Genomic DNA, 19256 nt, shown 5'->3' with positions numbered 1-19256 from the left:
AGTGTCTAGAAATGCCTTTAAAAATAAATTCAGGGGGCGCCTGGGTGGCACAGCGGTTGAGCAACTGCCTTCGGCTCAGGGCGTGATCCCAGCGTTCTGGGATCGAGCCCCACATCAGGCTCCTCTGCTATGAGCCTGCTTCTTCCTCTCCCACTCCCCCTGCTTGTGTTCCCTCTCTCGCTGGCTGTCTCTATCTCTGTCGAATAAATAAATAAAATCTTTAAAAATAAATAAATAAATTCAGGGTTCCAGAAAGAATAGGGAATCCTAGTTCAGCTTCAGGGTCATTCCCAGGACCTAATTTATTTCTGGCAGATGTTTGCTGTGTTTACACTTTTTCCATATTTTTGCTTATGGCCTGCCTGCCAGTGGCCAGCACATTTAATTCCTCATTTCTATTTAGTACCCAAAGAAGAATACAGGCTTCATCTCAGTGGTGGTGGTCTTTGCCCATTCTACCATTCTAGAGCTTGTAATATAAAACCAATAGAGTTGCAATAACAATGAAAGGACGTCTTTATTTTATCCATATACTTAAGTAAGCTGAAAGTCTGGGTCTCCAACTGTTCTCCGACAGAAAGAAAAATCAACATAGTTAAGCAGGCATAGAGGAAATAGGCAAACAGAAGGATAATAAATGAGGACAAGGAACAGAGTTGTTGCTTATTAACACTGGCAATGGAAAAATATAACCAAAGCTAAAAGAATGAAATATAGAAACGAACCATACTTCATGAGTATATTACCTCTCACCCTCAGTGATGCCAAGAATTGTTTTCAAAACCTTTAATGTGCAGGAAATGAGAGCTTCATGAATGTGGGAGAGATCTAAGCATCTTCCTCAAGTACTAGCCTTATATAACGCCCGACCATTTTTCTAGGAGGTAATACAGGGTGTATATGGTAAAGGTCAAGAGAGGTAAGGGTACAAAGTGAAACCAGGAAACAAGGCAGGGAAACATTTTCCAAGGCCATCGCTCTTATTGGGTATTGGATGCTATAGGCCTTCCTTAATGCAGTATGTATAGATCAGACCTTGAAGAACCTTCATCTGGAAGTAGTCCATGCTTCTCTTGACCTGGCTAATCCCATCTGTCTCTGTTCGTAGAGAGTCTGCGGCGGAGGGCAGGAAGGCAGATATGGGCATTTATAACAAAAAGCGTAATTAAGGCCCTCTCAAACCATTATGTGAAGTTTATCAAGACAGCAAATCACCACTGCTGCTTCCCCATAGTTTTTTCCACTGTGTGATAACTAACTTTCCCAAGCTTAAGATTTTATACACCTAGTGCGACAAAGGCTTTGTTGCTAATTATGAAACTCTCTAGTGGCTTATGGTAATAATAAGGCGGAATATTTAAAAAGCTATTTTGGAAGACCTGGAGAGGATACTGGAGACCTGGAGACTATGCTGAGAGAGGAGTACCAGTAAGGCGGTATTCTTACGCCTCTGCGGAGGTGGCACTTCTTTTAATAACTTCTTTAAAACTTTATTATCTAAATTTTCAAACAATACAAAAGCGGAGTAGTATACGAGCTGACGAGTACCCGTCACCCAACTTCAACAAATAACTCATGGTGAATTGTTGTTTCATTTCTACTCTCTCTCTGTCCTATGTCCACTAGATTATACTAAAGCAAAACCCAGACAATCATCTAACTTCCTATCTTTAAATATTTTAGTAAGTTATCTCCCAAAGATAGACTATTTTTAAAAACATAACCAGAATAGCATTATGCCTACAAAAAAAAATTAACAATTCCCTAATATCAAATATCCAAGGGGTATTCAGTTTTCAACTTTCTCATAAATGTTTTTTTGTTTTTTTAGTTTGTTTCAATCAGGATCCAACTAGGGGCCATATATTTGTAGATGGTTTAGATGTCTCCTAATTCTTTCTCATCTGTAAGTTAATCCCTCCACTTGTGAGGATGTTATTTCCCCAGGGTTGCCTCTTAGGGCTTAGACCCTAATTTTTTGCCAATGAAAATAAAGGGCATTTGGAATATGAGAGCAAAATATTTACCTACCTTAGAATGTCCTTGGGGTCACCAGGAGCTTGGCATTGATAAAGGGCCTAAATATCCTCAAAACCCGGGCCATAGAAGTTAACTGAAAAGGCAAGACTGCACTTTTCATGTAGAGCTCCGAACAAACCTCTCTTCTCGTTCCCATGCTCTTTTCCTCTTGTTGCCTACATCATATCAGAGCCCCATACATTTATAAAGCATTATTCTAACCATCTCTAGAGAAGTGCACATGGTTTTTCCTTATCTAAGCAGGACCTCTACCCAGAAGATATATTCCACTGAAATACCTTTTTGTGGAACTTTTGGGAATGTTAGTTGTGTCTACGCACTTAGTTCACACTGGCCAAGTCCTCTCAGTTTAAAGCCATTCACTACCATGTGACCTAATTTTTAAACCCCAAACTAGGAAGCTAATCTGATAGTTAGGACAGAATCGTTGAAATTGAGATGATCCTGGAAAATTGTGAACATATGATACCACATTTGAAACCCATGTCATTCTCCACTGGTTATATTCTACCACCTTTACAGGAGACCAGAAAGGCATTTCATGTGCAGGCCTAACCGTGTGAGTTTTTTTTACGCAGGCAAGTTAGACTAGCCAGGGCTCACCTGCTGAACTGGTAGCTGGAAACCAGGAAGACTCTCTAGTGGGGTTCTGCTTTCCCTCTGACCTGAAGGACAGAATTGAAATGGTGAAAGATAACTCCCTTGGGCAGTTCTTTGGCAGTGTTACTTATGGGTCAGGGTAAATAGGTAGGTTTTAATCTGTAGAACACCACTCAGAAGGGAAAAGACTTAGCAATTTAAGAGGTAGGCTACAAAGTCCTTTCTTTTCCTAACTTCTTTTCGTCTTGAAAATCTTCCTTTTAGTATATATGTCAATGGTTGAAGCTCCATTCCTTTGGGAATGTTATTTAACATACCTGAATTGTTGGGGGTGAGGACTCTTGTGTGGCCTGAATCCCCACCATTTAGGGATGGTCTGAAAGAAAAAATCCCCTGTCCAGAAGAGGCAGGTGAAGGCCTAAGGAGGGGAAATAGAAGCATTAGCAGGGAAAAGGAAGGTAAAGGTAAAAAGCACATGTAAAAGGAGAGCCTATATATTTAGAAAAGATGGGAAATAAATACACTGCTTGCGACTGAAAGTGATTTGGACATATATAAGACACAGTACTATTAAATGCTCTCTTGTTTGCAAGGTAGATTTATAAACTTCAGTGGTATAAGCCAGTAGAAAAGTAACCCCAGGGCTGCTGGCAGAGTGTCAGTGTGAACAGATGTCCAGTGAAAGGGAGCATAATTACTTACCGGTAAGATAGGCTGTGAGTAGAAGCTGGTGAAGGGGTTTCTGGAAAACATAAAAATGAGCCTGTGAGATAACCCATGAACTGGAGGAGAGATTCATTCGGGTATACTTGGGACCAGGGCAAAGAAACTGGGGACCAAAGATTTTCAGTATATATGTTAGGCTTAGGGGCGAATAGCAAATGAAAAGGCTCACAAATCACCTAGCAGTGTCTCCTAAAGGCGCTTTCCTCTCTCTCTCTCTCTTTTAAAGATTTTATTTTGAGAGAGAAAGCACAAACAGCTCCGGAGAGGCAGATGGAGAGGGAGAAGCAGACTCTGCTGAGCAGGGAGCCCCATGTGGGGGCTCCATCCCAGGACTCCAGGGGATCATGACCTGAGCTGAAGGCAGACACTTAGCCGACTGAGACACCCAGGCCCCCCATCTCTTTCATTAATTTGTGGACCAGGATTCATTACCGCCCTGAAGTGCTCTAATATATCTGTGCATTGGTTTCCCCTCTAAGATGGGCATTACCAGAAAGAATGGCTATAGACAAAGGGTCATTAAATTGGTTAGGAGTGACAGCAAAAATGGTGGCATAAGGACCTCCAAAAGTCCTCTCCATGAAAGGAAAGAGAAAACTGGCAAAAATTGTCAGAATCAACTTTTTCAGCACTCCGTAAATTAACAAAGGGTTTGTAGCAGTCTGGGGAATGTTTATTCCAGAAAAATAGCCAAATGAGGTTACGAACAATGGACTTTGTGGCATTTTAACTCGCCCTATTCCCATTTCTCCTCCAGCTCCGCGGGAGCCTTGAAAACCAACATTCTGGCAGTCATCGTGGGGATGGAATGGGGTTGGAACTTTTTCAAAGCCTCATTCCCAGAAAATGATCATTTGACCTGTCCAGTGGCAACTGGAAGACTCCACTTACAAGGCTGACTTTATTTGACCTGACCTGGAGCGCAAACTCATCAGGACTTGGAGCTTAGAGTTCACCACCTGTGAAAAGACTTTTCCCCAGGAGTGTTTGTTGTAAACAATTAGAAGCGCTTTTTTGGGCTGCCTGAGGATGTGAATATCAATTGGGGCAAATAATAGGCTAACCGGAAAACATAGATGGAAGAGATGGGGAATGAGTTGTTGTTGGGGACTCCGAAAACAACACATTCTTGGGATCTAGACCATATGCATATGCGGGACTGTATGCATGCTCAGAAAAGACCTGAAAAGGCCCCAATCTCTTACCTTGAGGTCATACAAGCAGGTTGAAGGCTAAGGCACAGTTGTCAATTGCCTGGTTAAGTGCTGAAAGTGAGCCCCAACACACACGGAATCCCTCAGCAAAGACTGAGAAACTTACTGGTTCCAAGTGTTTAAGGGAATCTCTGTCCAATCATTAGCTGCCCACTAAACTAACTGAATAGAGACTTTGGTGGCTCCACATGACAATACAGATTTTATAGAATTATTTTTAAAAAGTCACTAAACAACAATAAACAGCAAGAACAAAAAAAAAGCCCGGGGAGGGAGAAGAATCTGATTCCTAGAATTGCCATGTTATGTTATTTTAAATGTCCAGTTTCCAACAAAAAATGAAGTATGCAAAGAAACAAGAAAGTATGACCCATATAAAAAAATAAAGCATCAACAGAAACTGTCCTTGAGGAAGCCCAGACATTGGACTAAGCCCAGCCTAGACTTTGTCTAGACAGACTTTAAATCAGATATTTTATTTTATTTAAAAGATTTTATTTATTTATTTGAGAGAGAGAGAGCGAGAGAGAGCATGAGCAGGGAAGAGAAGGAGAAGCAGCCTCCCTGTGAGCAAGGAGCCCCACGCAATGCTCGATCCCAGGACCCTGAGATCATGACCTGAGCTGAATGCAAGACGTTAACCAATTGAGCCACCCAGGTGCCCTAAATCAGCTATTTAAAAAATATGCTCAAATATCTTTGGGAGCCGTGTCTAAAGCACTAAAGGAAAGTGTAAGTATAGTATCTCAACAAATAGAAAATACTAATAAGGAAAAAATATATTTAAAAGAACCAAATATAAATTTTGGAATTGAAAAGTATAACAAAAATGAAAACTCCCACTAGAGCAGCTCATCAGCACAAACAAGGAAAACAATCAGCAATTTGAAGTCCATTGAGATTATCCAATGTGAGGAAGAGAAAGAAAAAATAGTGAAGAAAAATGGACAGAGCCTCGGAGACCTTGGTGGAACACCATCAAGTATATCAACATATGCATTATGGGATTTCTAGAAGAATATTTGAAGAAAGAATATTTGAAGAAATAATGGCTGACAACTTCCCAAATTAGGTGGAAAAAAATGAATCTACACACCCAACAAGCTCAACTTCTTTTTTTTTTTTTATAAAGATTTTATTTTTATTTATGCAACAGAGATAGACAGCCAGCGAGAGAGGGAACACAAGCAGGGGGAGTGGGAGAGGAAGAAGCAGGCTCATAGTGGAAGAGCCTGATGTGGGGCTCGATCCCATAATGCCGGGATCACGCCCTGAGCCGAAGGCAGACGCTTAACCGCCGTGCCACCCAGGCACCCCCCAACAAGCTCAACTTCTAAAGAAGTCTGTTAGATTTAGTTGGTATATAATGTTGTTCAAATCTTCTATTCCATTGGTTAGCTTCTGTCTAGTTGTTCTGTTATTGAAAGTGGGGTATTGACATCCAGTAGTTTCCCTCTAGTTCTCTTCAGTTCTGTTAGTTTTGCTTCATGTGTTCTAGGACTTTGTTGTTAGGTGCGTTTTTTTAAGATTTTATTTATTTGAGGGAGAGCAAGTGAGAGAGAGAACGAATTGGGGAAGGGGCAGAGGGAGAAGCGGGCTCCCTGCTCTGTGGGGAGACTAAAAGCAAGGGCAGCAGTCAGAGCAGAGGGAGAAGCAGACTCCCCGCTGAGCAGGGAGCCCAACACGGGACTCCATCCCAGGACCCTGGGATCATGACCTAAGCCAAAGGCAGATGCGTAACTGACTGAGCCACCCAGGCACCCCAGGCCATACATGTTAAAGTATCTAAATTATACAAAGTATTTTGTCCTACCACAATGGAATGAAATTAAAAATCAATAACAGGAGGAAATCTGGGAAAATTAAAAATATGTTGATATTAAACAACATAGTGCCAAATAACCAATGGTTCAAAGAAAAAAATCACAAAAGAAATTAGAGAATACTTTGAGACGAATGAAAAAACCAGAAAATACTGAACCTTAGAGGACACAATGAAAACAGTGCGTAGAGTGAAATTTATAACTGAAAATGTCTACATTAAAAATGCACATCTCCAATCAATAATCCAACCTTTTTTCTTAAGAAACTAAAAGAGAGCTAAACCCAAAACAAGCAGAAGGAAAGAAATAAAGCTTAGAGCAGAAATAAATGAAATAGAGAAGAGAAAAACAGAAAATCAACAAAACCAAAAGTAGTTTCTTTGAAATGTTCAACTAGATTGGCTAGTCTTCAGCCAGGCTGTCCAAGAAAAAAGTAGAAAGCTTCAAATAACTAAAATCAGGAATGAAAGAGAGAATATTACTACTAACCTGACAAATTCTCCAGAAATTCTACATTTTTCAAAGGGTGAATATGAAAGAATTGGAGGGAAACTATTTGATGATTTTCAAAAATGGTTTATCTAGAAAAAAATGTGCAAATTTCACAATTGCCTCTTGTGAAAGAAAGGGAAATCCTCTGATTAAGTATTCTCTATGGACTGGCTAATGTCCTTGAAAATAGTAATAACAAAAATAGTTCTAAGAGGAAAGAGACAAGAAATTAAGTGAGTATTCTTCACTGGAATATTTTTAAGATTAATACACGTTGAAGAAACCTGATACCCTTCAGGCCAACATAATCAGTGTCTAGTTAACCTTCCTTTTAGACCTAACTTCTACTGCCATCTTGTGGCAACTTAAAAAATCCAAATCTATTTTACTCAAATTATCTTCCATCTCTTGACCAGAGGTTTTCAGTGACTTTCTATTGCTCAAAAAAAGTTTCTCCTTATCAGTTTAAGAACAAGAATATCATTATTTGAAAAGTAGTAATATATCTCTGGGTACCTGGAATCAGTGTCTGGAAAAAAACAAATGGCATTATATTATGCACCTAAAATGCATAATGGCATTATATTTGCAGAGAAAACCAGAAATCTGCTGGTATCTGCACAAAATATGTTGGTTTCTGACCCTTTTTTCCCCTTCTCACCAATATAAGAGTCCCTGGGAGTGCTTCTTCCCTGCAGGCCTCTGGCTCCCTGATGGACAAATATTAAACATCAATTAATAAATATATCCCAATTCTCTGGTTTCCATATTCTTTGTAATTTCTCTATATCTACACATTAAAGCCTGTGTTGTGCCAGAAAAGGCATGCTAGTTCAAGAAGGATACACACTTTATTCCTTCCAAAATGAATTATTACTGTTAGTTCAGTCATTGAACATTTCCACTACTTTCATCCCATTTATTCTCTGTGTTAGCTTCTTTCTTTTAAAAAGACTTATTTATTTTAGAGAGTGAGAGTGAGGGAGTTGGGGGAGGGGCAGAGGGAGGGAATCCTTCAGGCAGACTCCCTGCTGGGTATGGAGCCCAGCACGGGTTCCATCCCAGGACCCACGAGATCATGAGATCAAGAGATCATGACCCAGCCAAAACCAACCCAACTGACTGAGCAACTCTGGTGCCCCTCTCTGTGTTCGTTTCTAATATCAGGCCTGCATTTCCAAAAGAAAAGAGAGTCCAGGGATGGCATCGGATAATTTATGCCAAAACCAATATAAGCTTAATATTCTTGCCTGACATCTTTGCTTTCATTTAGCATTAGAAATCTCAATCTGGGAAGAGAAGGTAAATATTACTTACTTGTCCCAAGCTACTAAAGCCAGACATTCTGTAAGAGAGAGATTCCACTGAGGGGGACCGACTGCGTAAGGTGAGACAAAAAGAAAACAAACAAACCTGGTGTGAAACTTGACATAGACCTAAAGTCTCCTCAGTCCCTACCTCTACCATATCTAGGTATTTCTTTTATCTTCCAACTTTTGCCAGCAGTTTTCACGTGGCTGTGTAGGCTTCCTACTCACCTGACCACCTGGCTGCTATGCCGAGAACTGGGTCGTGGAGTGACTGAAAGAGAATCAAGTGAGGAGTGAAGAGCTGCCATCCATGTCGTGGCCTGCCTTGCCTAGCCAACCTGTCACAAATGGGCATCTGGTTGTATGTTCCTCTCATATCATACACAAGATTAGGAAAATCGCATTATAGTCTCTGAAAGGAAACTATCTTCTATATGGGAAAAGGATATTTATTCATCCCACACAGATATTTGGGCAAACAAATGTTCTCTACCTGACTGTGATGGAGAAGTAATGCCCACTGGTCGAGGTGTGGCCAACCTGCAGGGAAAAAAAGAGGAAGCTCTAAGCGGAAGTTAAGTGCCCCCTGAGAGGATCAGTCAGATCATTGTTCATAGAAATAACAGCTTACCCTCTGAGTGCAAATTGCTTACTATCATGTACTACAGGTATCACCCCCAAATATGGAGGCAAAGTCTCCCTATGAGTTTCCTTGGCTCTCTAACTCCCTGAGTGAAACCTTCTCTACTGCCCATAATAGAAGAAATTTTGAAGTCCTCCTTTCTTCTTTCCCTCAGTGCCTTACCAAGCATATATCTATTATATATGTATCAATTTTACATATATCTATCAATCTGTTCATCCACTCATAAATCCATCATTCCCTCTCTCCCACCGTCCTCTCATCCATCTCTCCAATAAGCATTTATTTAGTGTTTATACATCCTAGATCCTGAGATTACAAAGATAACTAGAATATAGTTCCTAACTTTGAAAGTCTCGCAGGCTAGTGGGAAAGACAAAAATAAATAAAAGCAATGTTTAAGTGTTATGATGGGTATATTAGAAGTAGAGAAACATGGAAGAACATTAGACTAACTTCTGTGAGTGTAGGAGCCATGTCTCTTAACCCACCAATACAGGGCTGAGGTAAAAAAGATTTAATAGTTGGTATGGTACAGACTAACTGGTGACGTACATCCAGCACCTAGCATGATACCTGATAAACAACAGGCACTTAATATTTGTTGAATAAATGAATAATAGAACATCAAACTCTGCCTAATGTGGTCTTGACAGAGGAAATGACATGTGAGTTGAATTTTGAAGGATGAGTAGGATTTCATAAGAGTGAGCATTACATTCAAGATTTCACTTCAGCACTTTTCAGTGAGTAACTGGAGAAGTGAAAGATAAATTCACCAACCATTTCCTCCACCTTAGAGCCCACACAGGTGTTGCAGCTAAGAGTCAAGAAAGAACAGCAATTTTCAAACAGGGCTAGTATGGGGACTGATAAAACTGACCTGCTTCCTTGGTACCAATTTGGAGATTCCTGTAGGTGAAAAAAATGGGAGTGAAGGAAGCTGCAGCTAGGATTAGGGTTCTAATCAATGAATGTTACTTGCTAGATAACTAAGCTGCAATGTCCTCTAGCTGTGGTTGCTAAGATTCCCAGTAGGAGAAAAAAAATAGCAGCAATGTTTCCCTAGGAAATCATTAGCTTTGACGGAATAAAATCTTAGTTCCTTTTCATAAAAACATATTGGAGATCCCCAAGACTGATTCATGTGGGAAAATATGGAGAGTCTAAGGGGGAGAGAAAGGAAAGTGACAGGATAAAATGTGCTAGAATAGTTACAGTAGTAGGGTCAATAGGAAAATCATATAACTACAAAGAACATTCTTAGGAAGAAAGGAACGTCTAGGAAATAGAGTTGGATTGGAAGAAGAGGAAGGGTCCTGAGGTGCCTTGGGATCCCTGAAGAGAAATTTTAAGTTACAACAGATGTCTCCTCGATAAGAGAGTTCCCCAAATGGTATGTCACGACTTACTGATTTTCCAGAATGGGTTACCAGTGTGCGACATATTGATCCTTTCAGTCTTCCTAGGTTGTCTGTGGCCTCGACCATTTATTACAGTGCACTTGTTGTATAAATATTATGTTATTTATGCCATGATGTGGAAAAGGTTAGGAAACACTGTTCTATACAACATCTAGTCAGCTAGACAGATGGGAAAAGTAGGAGAAAGAATAATAGTAAGGAAAACCTGTTTCATTCACCTTTAGAATGGCAAGACATTTCTTCAGTTCTCCATTTTCCTTCTTTAAGACTGACAGCTCTCTAGGCAAAAGATGGAAATAATCATCTCCAGTAGGTCAGTGGGATACAAACCCTGATTTTTATTGTTGTTGACATCTAGTTAATGCTTACAGAGAGATGCCTGCCACTATACAAGGTATCTCTGTCAGAGATCTAGGGATTCAGGAGACAGAGGCGGAGTTTGATGGCCAAGAGAATCAGGTGGATAAAATAAGCAGTCACTAGGTATGATTTCAGAGGAGTTTACATTGCGTTCCTTTTCCTTTCCACACACACCCCTGGCCTGCTGCTGTCTGAAAACTTCCATCGAGGATTCCATCTTCTGGCTTAAGATTTCCAAAATACGCCCTCCTAGAGGTAACATTTTGAATTCTATCCCTCATCTTTATCACTGAAAAGCTATGCCTTATTTCTCCAAAGAAGCAATTTTTGACGGGGAAGTACAAGAGGAAAGCTGTAAAGTGAGGAGGGCCCCTACAGGGAAGAAAGAGAAAAACAAAATGGGGATTGAGGGGACCAAAAATTCTGTACCCAATTTACCCAAGACAAACATAAACACATGCAGCAATGTTCAGGGTTTGCTTGTAATTTGTCACTTACTTTTCCTGGCTGGTCACCATCTGTTGTGCCTCCTGCATGGCTGCTTCTAACTTTGTAATTCTATGCTTATAAAAGGCGATGAGGAGATCTGTTTGTTTCTTCTGGAAACTCCACACCTACCAGGGAAAAATAGATCTTTTTTTTTTTTTTTTAAGATTTTACTTATTTATTTGACAGAGAGAGCCAGCGAAAGAGGGAACACAAGCAGGGGGAATGGGAGAGGAAGAAGCAGGCTCCCAGTGGAGCAGGGAGGCCGATGTGGGGCTCAATCCCAGGACTCTGGGATCACGCCCTGAGCCGAAGGCAGATGCTTAACGACTGAGCCACCCAGGAACCCCCAAAAATAGATCTTTGACATACACCCCCATAACTCCTTTCCCCTTACTTTTGGCAACAAAAGGAAATCCATCAATTCATCCTTTAATACTGATCATTTTTTTCTGGAGCATCTGGCCTAAATCATGACTCCCCAAAATTAGAGAATTTGGCACTAGGGAAGGCCAAGTTTCTCATTTCCAGGACAATGACTTTTTAATATCTTAATGAGAATATTCTGGCATGGTAGAATAGCCCTTTGAAAACATAATCTTTCATCTTGAGCAAGGAGAGTGATACCAAAAACTTTTTCAAGCTTAGAGCTGGTTCTGACCTAACTTGTCTACTATTTGTCTGGGCTCAACTTCCACATTCCTAGCTATTACAGAGCACTGGTAACCAAATTACTTTCCCTGAGGTACGCACACAGGGGCGCTTGCAGGCTGTTTGTGCCACTACAGTAAAGGGCAAAGAAGCACAGAAGGAGATTACCTATTCCTGAATTTTATTTCTGGGCATGAGCAAATAATTTTATCTTTTGCTTTGTTTTACCGTTTGATATACTGATGTGCCTTTCAGGGGATTACTGAATCAGAGCAAAAGTTAATATTTAGAAAGTGTTTAAGCTTTGTCAGGCTCTACTTTTGAATACACAGCAGTATTTATGTCTCATCTGCTTCCTCCCTACCAGACTATAAACCTTTTGTCTAAGGTCCTTCCCTAGATCTTGGTACTTTTGTCATAAACCTTTTGTTCGCACCTAATTTGCAAGTTGCTTTTGCCACCTTACTACAGAATTGTTCTTACGAGTTTATATAGTCTCTAGGCTCTCTCCTTTCCAATCAAAAGCAAACTCAACTAATTCTAGTTACGTAACATTTCATTATAGTCTTTGGTTTTTTTAAAAAGTGGTCATTTTCATAAAAATAAAACATGATCATTTAAAAAAATCTGAACAGTGCAGCTGCAGAAAAAGCCGCTCAGAATCACAGGAGTTACTTAAAGTGGCAAGGGGTTGAGGAGCAGTAGATGTTAAAAATAAATGTAATGTTTAGCCAAGAGATAGTATCCCAAACATCTTAACCCATTCTTGGGAGCAGTTTGCAGTGAAATATGCCTGATGCTAACTTAATTTATTTTAAAGGTATTGGTAAACTCATTACCTACCTTTGACTCTCACAACCTATTGGTTTGTCTTATCTATCTTTTTTTGGTCTTATCTATCTTTTATGAAACTGACTCCCTCATTTCATAGTATCTAAAGGTCTTAGTATTTTAAATTATATCTCAAGGTACTCATACAGTTGAGAAAATATAAGTTTCTCTTTATAGAAGTATTCCACCTAAAAAAATGAGATAGGAATGATAGAATTAAATATTAGCATTTTGCAGCTCCTAATGAATGAATGGATCCATGTAAAGTTCATCATTGGCTACCATCACACAAACCAAGAGATGGAAGACTATTACGTACCTCTTGGTGGAGCACAACACCAAAAACTAGGCTTGCTTCCCACCCACCCCCAACCAAATGACCTGATTAAGGAAATACAGAGCACAGACAAGCATTATTAAATGACTCCACAAGGGTACAATGAACAAAATCCACTCTGGGAACAACTCTATAGGACAAAAGACCATTTTTCTTCAATAACAATAAAAAAAGAGGGACACCTGGGTGCCTAGTGGGTTAAGCGTCCAACTCTTAATTTCAGCTCTGGTCATGAGATCAAGGTCCTCAGATGGAGCCCTATGTCTGGCTCCATGCTTAGCGGGCAGTCTGCTTGAGATTCTCCCTCTCCCTTTGCCCCTTCCCTAGTGCACACACACTCTTTTTCTCTCTCTAAAATACATAAATAAATGTAAATATTTATACAAGTGCACACACACTCTTTTTCTCTAAAATACATAAATAAATGTAACTATTTATTATTTATGTAAATAATAAATGTAAATAAATGTAAATAACATTAATAAATAAATATTAATAAATAAATGTAAATAAATAATATTATTTATGTAAATAAATGTAAATATTTATACAACAAGTGCACTGTAAATCTTTTTAAAAAGTAATAAAGAAACGAGAGGAAACTTGTAGTTAAATACAAACTAAAGGGACATTAACAACCAACTGAACCACGGACCTTACTGAAACCCAATTCAAACAAAATTTTAAAATAATTATGAAACAGCTGCAGAATTGTGAATACTGACTACTTACTGGAGAAGATTAGGGGATTGTTATTATAATATGACATGCTTATATTTAAGAAAAGACTCCCCATCTTTTAAGAGACACATTCTGAAACATTACCATATTAAAATCATGTAATATCTGGTTTTGGCTTCAAAATAGTCTGGATGGGGTGGCTGGAAGTATACATAAAGGAAGATCGGCCATGAGCTGATAACTGGTGAAGTGGGGGGACAGATACATTAAACTGGAATTACTAAGATGGATAGTATGGGCTCTTGTCCTTTAGTCGTTCATCTCCATAGTATAAGACGTTCAGAGATGTGAACCAATAAATAAAACACAAAGTGATATGTAGAACAGAAGAAGTATATGTAAAGTATAGAAAGAATGATTAAGAGTTAACTGTTTAGGGGGTGCCTGAGTGGCTCAGTTGGGTTAAGCATCTGACTTTTGATTTCAGCTCAGGTCATGATCTCATGGTACGATCGCCTGCATCAGGCTCCACGTTCAGTGGGGAATCTGCTTCAGGATTCTCTCCCTCTGCCCCTCATCCCACTCATTCTCTCTCTCCCTCCCTCTCTCTCTCTCTCTCAAATAAATAAATAAATAAATAAATCTTTAAATTAAAAACAAGAGTTAACTATTTGGACTTCAGAGTGTGAAGTCAAGCATTTCAGGCAGAGGTATGAAACTATATGGTGCATAAAAGAACTGCAAAGAACTAAATCTACCCTAGAGATTAGGTAATAAATAGCCTACATAAGAACTGATGTTGGTATATAAGACGTGAGGTGGTCATTGTGGATGTGATTGGAGAGGTTAGAAGAAACCAGACCTTTAAGAGAACTAGGTGTCACTCTGAAGAATCTGAAACACAGGTGATGAAAAGCCACCAAAGGGTCTTGAAAAGGCAGTTACATGTTCAGATTTCTAATTGAAATAGATTATTATGGGGCTCAGAGAGAACAGATTTGAGCAAAACAGATCCCTAAAAACACTTCCTTATCAAAAGCAATTAGAGGACTGTTAATAAGATATCAGAGGTACCCACTCTGAATAGGAAAGCCATAACAGCCCACCAGGTGGGAAGGTAAGTTTTGAGTTTCATAATTTGTGATCAAAACAATATTACCTGTCACATTGCAACCTCCTGGCCAGTGAAGTGATTTTAAAAAACTCAAATATACTGATTCAGAAGTCCTAATATGACAGATTACCTTCTACTTTTCAGGTAAAATAATTTTAGACTAAATAAGCCTTTCTTCAAAGGCATCATTGATTAGCTCAGTTGTTCAATTTTTAAATTCAAGTAAGGGGTAAAGAACTGGTCTGGTCTACTGATGAGATCAGGCCTTGACCTGATTTTACTCAAATGGCATATGTGGTAGTTACTTACGTATATGTTAGCAAAACATATGACCTCAAAGTCAGCAAACTACTGACCGTGGCCAGCTGCCTGTTTTTGTAAACAAAGCTTACTGGAATACCAGGCGCATTTGTTTACGTACAGTCTGTGGCTGCTTCTGTGCTAGAGCAGCCGAGCTGAGAAGCTGCAACAGAGACTGTATGGCCTGCAATGCCTGAAACGTTTACTGGCCTTTTAAGAAAAAGTTTATCGGGGTGCCTGAGTGGCTCGGTTGGCTGAGCGTTTGACTCTTGGTTTCGGCTCAGGTCAAGATCTCATGGGTTGTGAGATCGAGCCCCATGGGCTCTGTGCTCAGCTGGGAGTCTGCTTGAGGATTCTCTCCCTCTGCCCCTTCCCCCACTGGTGCGTGCGCTCTCTCTCTGTAAAATAAATAAATAAATCTTTAAAAAAAAAAGTTTACCAATCCCAACACTAAATTTATGAAAGTCTTTATAAATCCATTTCTGTCTTTTTCTCTGAATTTTTGTGTGTGTGAATTTCTATCTTTCCCTCTATTTCTATCACTCTCCTATTTCTTACTCTATTTAATGTCCTATTTTTGTCTGTTCTTCCTATTTATATTTATTTAATGAACGTTTGGGCTACTTGTTCTTAATTTTAAAATGGTTGGGCCCAAAGAATGGGAGAAAATGTATGCAAATTGGGGTGCCTGGGTGGCTCAGTTGGTTAATCGCCTGTCTTTGGCTCAGGTCATGATCTTGGGGTCCTGGGATCGAGCCCCGTGTTGGGCTCCCTGCACAGTGGGGGAGTCTGCTCCTCTCTCTGCCCCTCCCCCCACTCATGCACTCTCTCTCTCTCTAATAAATAAAATCTTTTTAAAAATGTATGCAAATCATATATCTGGCAAGAGACTTGTACCTAGAATACATAAAGAACTCTTACAACTAATAACATAAAAACAATCCAATTTGGGGCGCCTGGGTGGCACAGCAGTTAAGCGTCTGCCTTTGGCTCAAGGCGTGATCCCGGCGTTATGGGATTGAGTCCCACATCAGGCTCCTCCGCTATGAGCCTGCTTCTTCCTCTCCCACTCCCCCTGCTTGTGTTCCCTCTCTCGCTGGCTGTCTCTGTCTCTGGCAAATAAATAAATAAATAATCTTTAAAAAAAAATCCAATTTAAAAATGGGCAAAGGACTGAATAGACATTACTTTAAAGAAGTTATATAGGTGTGTCTGGGTGGCTCAGTCGTTAAGCGTCTGCCTTTGGCTCGGGTCATGATCTCAGAGTCCTGGGATCGAGTCCCACATCGGGCTCCCTGCTCGGCGGGGAGGCTGCTTCTCCCTCTCCCTCTCCCACTACCCCTGCTTGTATTCCCTCTCTTGCTGTCTCTCTTTCTCTGTCAAATAAATAAATAGAATCTTAAAAAAAGAATAGGATATATAAATGGCCAGTAAGCACATGAAAAGATACTCAACATCATTTGTCATCAGAGGAATCCAAATCAAAACCACAACGAGATACCACTTTGCACGATTAAGATGGTTATAATAAAAAAGACAGATAAAAAGAAGAGTTGGTGAGGACATGGAGAAATCAAAACCCTCATAAACTGCAGGTAAAAATGTAAAATATTGCAGGCATTTGAGAAAACAGTCTGGTATTTCCCCAAAAACTTAAACATAGATTTACCCCTTGACCCAGTAGTTCAACTCATACATATATACCCAAGAGAAATGAAAATACGTGCCCACACAGAAACTTGTACACAAATATCAATAGAATTATTCATAATAGCCAAAAAGTAGAAACAACCCAAATATCTCTCAACTGATGAATGAATATGTGAAATGTATACCCATCTATATAATGTAATATTATTTGGTCATGGAAAGGACTGAAGTACTAACGAAGTCTTAATACGTGCTACAAGGTGGATGAACCTGAGAAGCACCCTGTTTAGTGAAGGCAGTCGCAACAGGTACACATTGTAAAATTCCCTATTTATGAAATGTCCAGAATAGGCAAACCTATAGAGATAGAAAGGAAATTAGTGATTGCCTAGGGCTAGGGAGGGTAGAGANATTCCCTATTTATGAAATGTCCAGAATAGGCAAACCTATAGAGATAGAAAGGAAATTAGTGATTGCCTAGGGATAGGGAGGGTAGNATAATAGCCAAAAAGTAGAAACAACCCAAATATCTCTCAACTGATGAATGAATATGTGAAATGTATACACATCTATATAATGTAATATTATTTGGTCATGGAAAGGACTGAAGTACTAACGAAGTCTTAATACGTGCTACAAGGTGGATGAACCTGAGAAGCACCCTGTTTAGTGAAGGCAGTCGCAACAGGTACACATTGTAAAATTCCCTATTTATGAAATGTCCAGAATAGGCAAACCTATAGAGATAGAAAGGAAATTAGTGATTGCCTAGGGATAGGGAGGGTAGAGATTTGGAAAGTGCCTGCTAATGGATATAGGGTTTCTTCTGGGGGTAATAAAAATGTTCTAAAATTAGGTAGCAATGATTGCATAATTATGTGAATATACTAAAAAGACTGAAATGCATACTTCAAAGGGGTGAATGTGGTATGTAAAGTGTATGTCTATAAAGTTGTTATTTAAAAGCTAGGCAGGGGGCACCTGGGTGGCTCAGTCAGTTAAGCGTCTGCCTTCAGCTCAGGTCACGATCCCCGGGTCCTGGGATCGAGTCCCATATAGGGCTCTCTGATCAGCAGGGAGTCTGCTTCTCCCTCTCCCTCTCTCTCTGTTGTCTCCCTCTCTCTCTCTCAAATAAAGTCTTAAAAAAAAAAAAGCTAGACAAGTATTTTATACTTCCCTTTGAAAACAACTTAAAAATACAAACTTCTTTTTACTTATATGATCTTTAATTATTTTCCCATAGGTTTGTGACCTTCCATAATCCACTATGAGTTTTCCACATCATTCTTTAAACTAATATAGTAATTTACAGCCTTCAGAATGCTTTCACAGCATTATTTCATTGGATCTTTACAAGAACTAAGATGAGTATTATTATTATTTCACATTACATGTGTGGGAGTGTGAATGATTCAAAGAAAGTTACAAGCTAGCAGGCAGATTTAGCTTCAATATTTTTACTTCAGTAATTTTCTCAGTATGACCACTTTACCATATTTCATATACTACAGTAAGGGAAAACGTCAATAGGAAAGATTATTCTATTCATTCTTTCAAAAAGTACTTACTGAATCCTACTATGTTCCAGGTACTATGTCAGGAGCTTACAGAAAAGATGAATAAGATTAATTAATACTGCCCCTATTCTCATGGGATGACGCAGATAAGCAAACAGAAAATTATAATACAATATGGCAGTATGGTATTGCATTGTAAGTACTGTGTGTACTTATCCCTGTATATGTCTGGGACAAGAATGTTCTAGACAGATGGAACAGCATGTACAAAGGCCCAGAAGCAACAGAGAAAATAATTTATATCAACAATTAAAATAAATTCGGTATGTCTATATTACAGCTGGGGGTGGAGGGAGAGGATAAGAGGTGAGACTAAAAGATCAGCAGGGACCAAATCAGGTCTGGCTGTCTGGGCCATGTTAAAGGTTGGGCTTTATTCTCAGAGCAACAGTTGTATTGAATGGTTTTAAGTAGTGAAATGAACTGATCATGCCTATATTCTTTTTAAATATTTCATTTATTTATTTGAGAGAGAGAGAGAGAGAGAGATCATGAGCAGTTGGAGCAAAGGGAAAGGGAGACTTGAGCAGACTCTGTGCTGAGCATGGAGCCCAATGCAGGGCTCGATCTCACCACCCTAAGATCACCCAAGCAGAAACCAAGAGTCGGTCAATTAACTGACTGTGCCACCAGGCACCCCCTGATCATACCTATATCTAGAATGATTTCATGTTGGGTGCCTGGGTGGCTCAGTCAATTAAGCAGCTGCCTTTGGCTCAGGTCATGATCCTGGAGACCCAGGATCAAGACCTGTATCAGTCTCCCAGCTCAGTGGGGAGTCCACTTCTCCCTCTGATCCTCCCCCCTCTCATGTTCTCTTTCCCTCTCATTCTCTCCCTCTCAAATGAATAAAATCTTTTTAAAAAATGGTTTCCTGACTTCAGTATGGAGAACTGGTAGGCTAAGACTGGAGGTCAAAAGATCTGTTAGGAAGGTACTACAATAATCGAGGAGAGAAACAATGATGAATTGAATTAGAAGGTTGGAGATAAGGTAG

At 39.6% G+C, this 19256-nt stretch overlaps 1 protein-coding gene across 1 annotated transcript in view; it reads right to left on the bottom strand.

Annotated features, from left to right (window-relative positions):
• Positions 1 to 985: 985 nt before the first annotated feature.
• Positions 986 to 19256, bottom strand: part of RNF212B (ring finger protein 212B) — a 29971-nt gene continuing 11700 nt past the window's right edge. The window contains exons 5-15 of the mRNA XM_034648635.1: positions 11131 to 11246; positions 10491 to 10551; positions 9732 to 9760; positions 8699 to 8745; positions 8434 to 8476; positions 8213 to 8273; positions 7557 to 7605; positions 3343 to 3382; positions 2958 to 3058; positions 2644 to 2705; positions 986 to 1113 (exon numbers count right to left, since the gene is read on the bottom strand). Of these exons, the coding sequence (XP_034504526.1) occupies positions 1048 to 1113; positions 2644 to 2705; positions 2958 to 3058; positions 3343 to 3382; positions 7557 to 7605; positions 8213 to 8273; positions 8434 to 8476; positions 8699 to 8745; positions 9732 to 9760; positions 10491 to 10551; positions 11131 to 11246 (675 nt within the window). The 3' untranslated portion in view covers positions 986 to 1047. The remainder of the gene's footprint in view (positions 1114 to 2643; positions 2706 to 2957; positions 3059 to 3342; positions 3383 to 7556; positions 7606 to 8212; positions 8274 to 8433; positions 8477 to 8698; positions 8746 to 9731; positions 9761 to 10490; positions 10552 to 11130; positions 11247 to 19256) is intronic.

The sequence above is a fragment of the Ailuropoda melanoleuca genome, chromosome 20, assembly GCF_002007445.2.
Source record: "Ailuropoda melanoleuca isolate Jingjing chromosome 20, ASM200744v2, whole genome shotgun sequence".
NCBI classification, from domain to species: domain Eukaryota; kingdom Metazoa; phylum Chordata; class Mammalia; order Carnivora; family Ursidae; genus Ailuropoda; species Ailuropoda melanoleuca.
The sequence above is the reverse complement of the archived record's forward strand: the minus strand, read 5'-3'. Positions and strand labels throughout refer to the sequence as shown.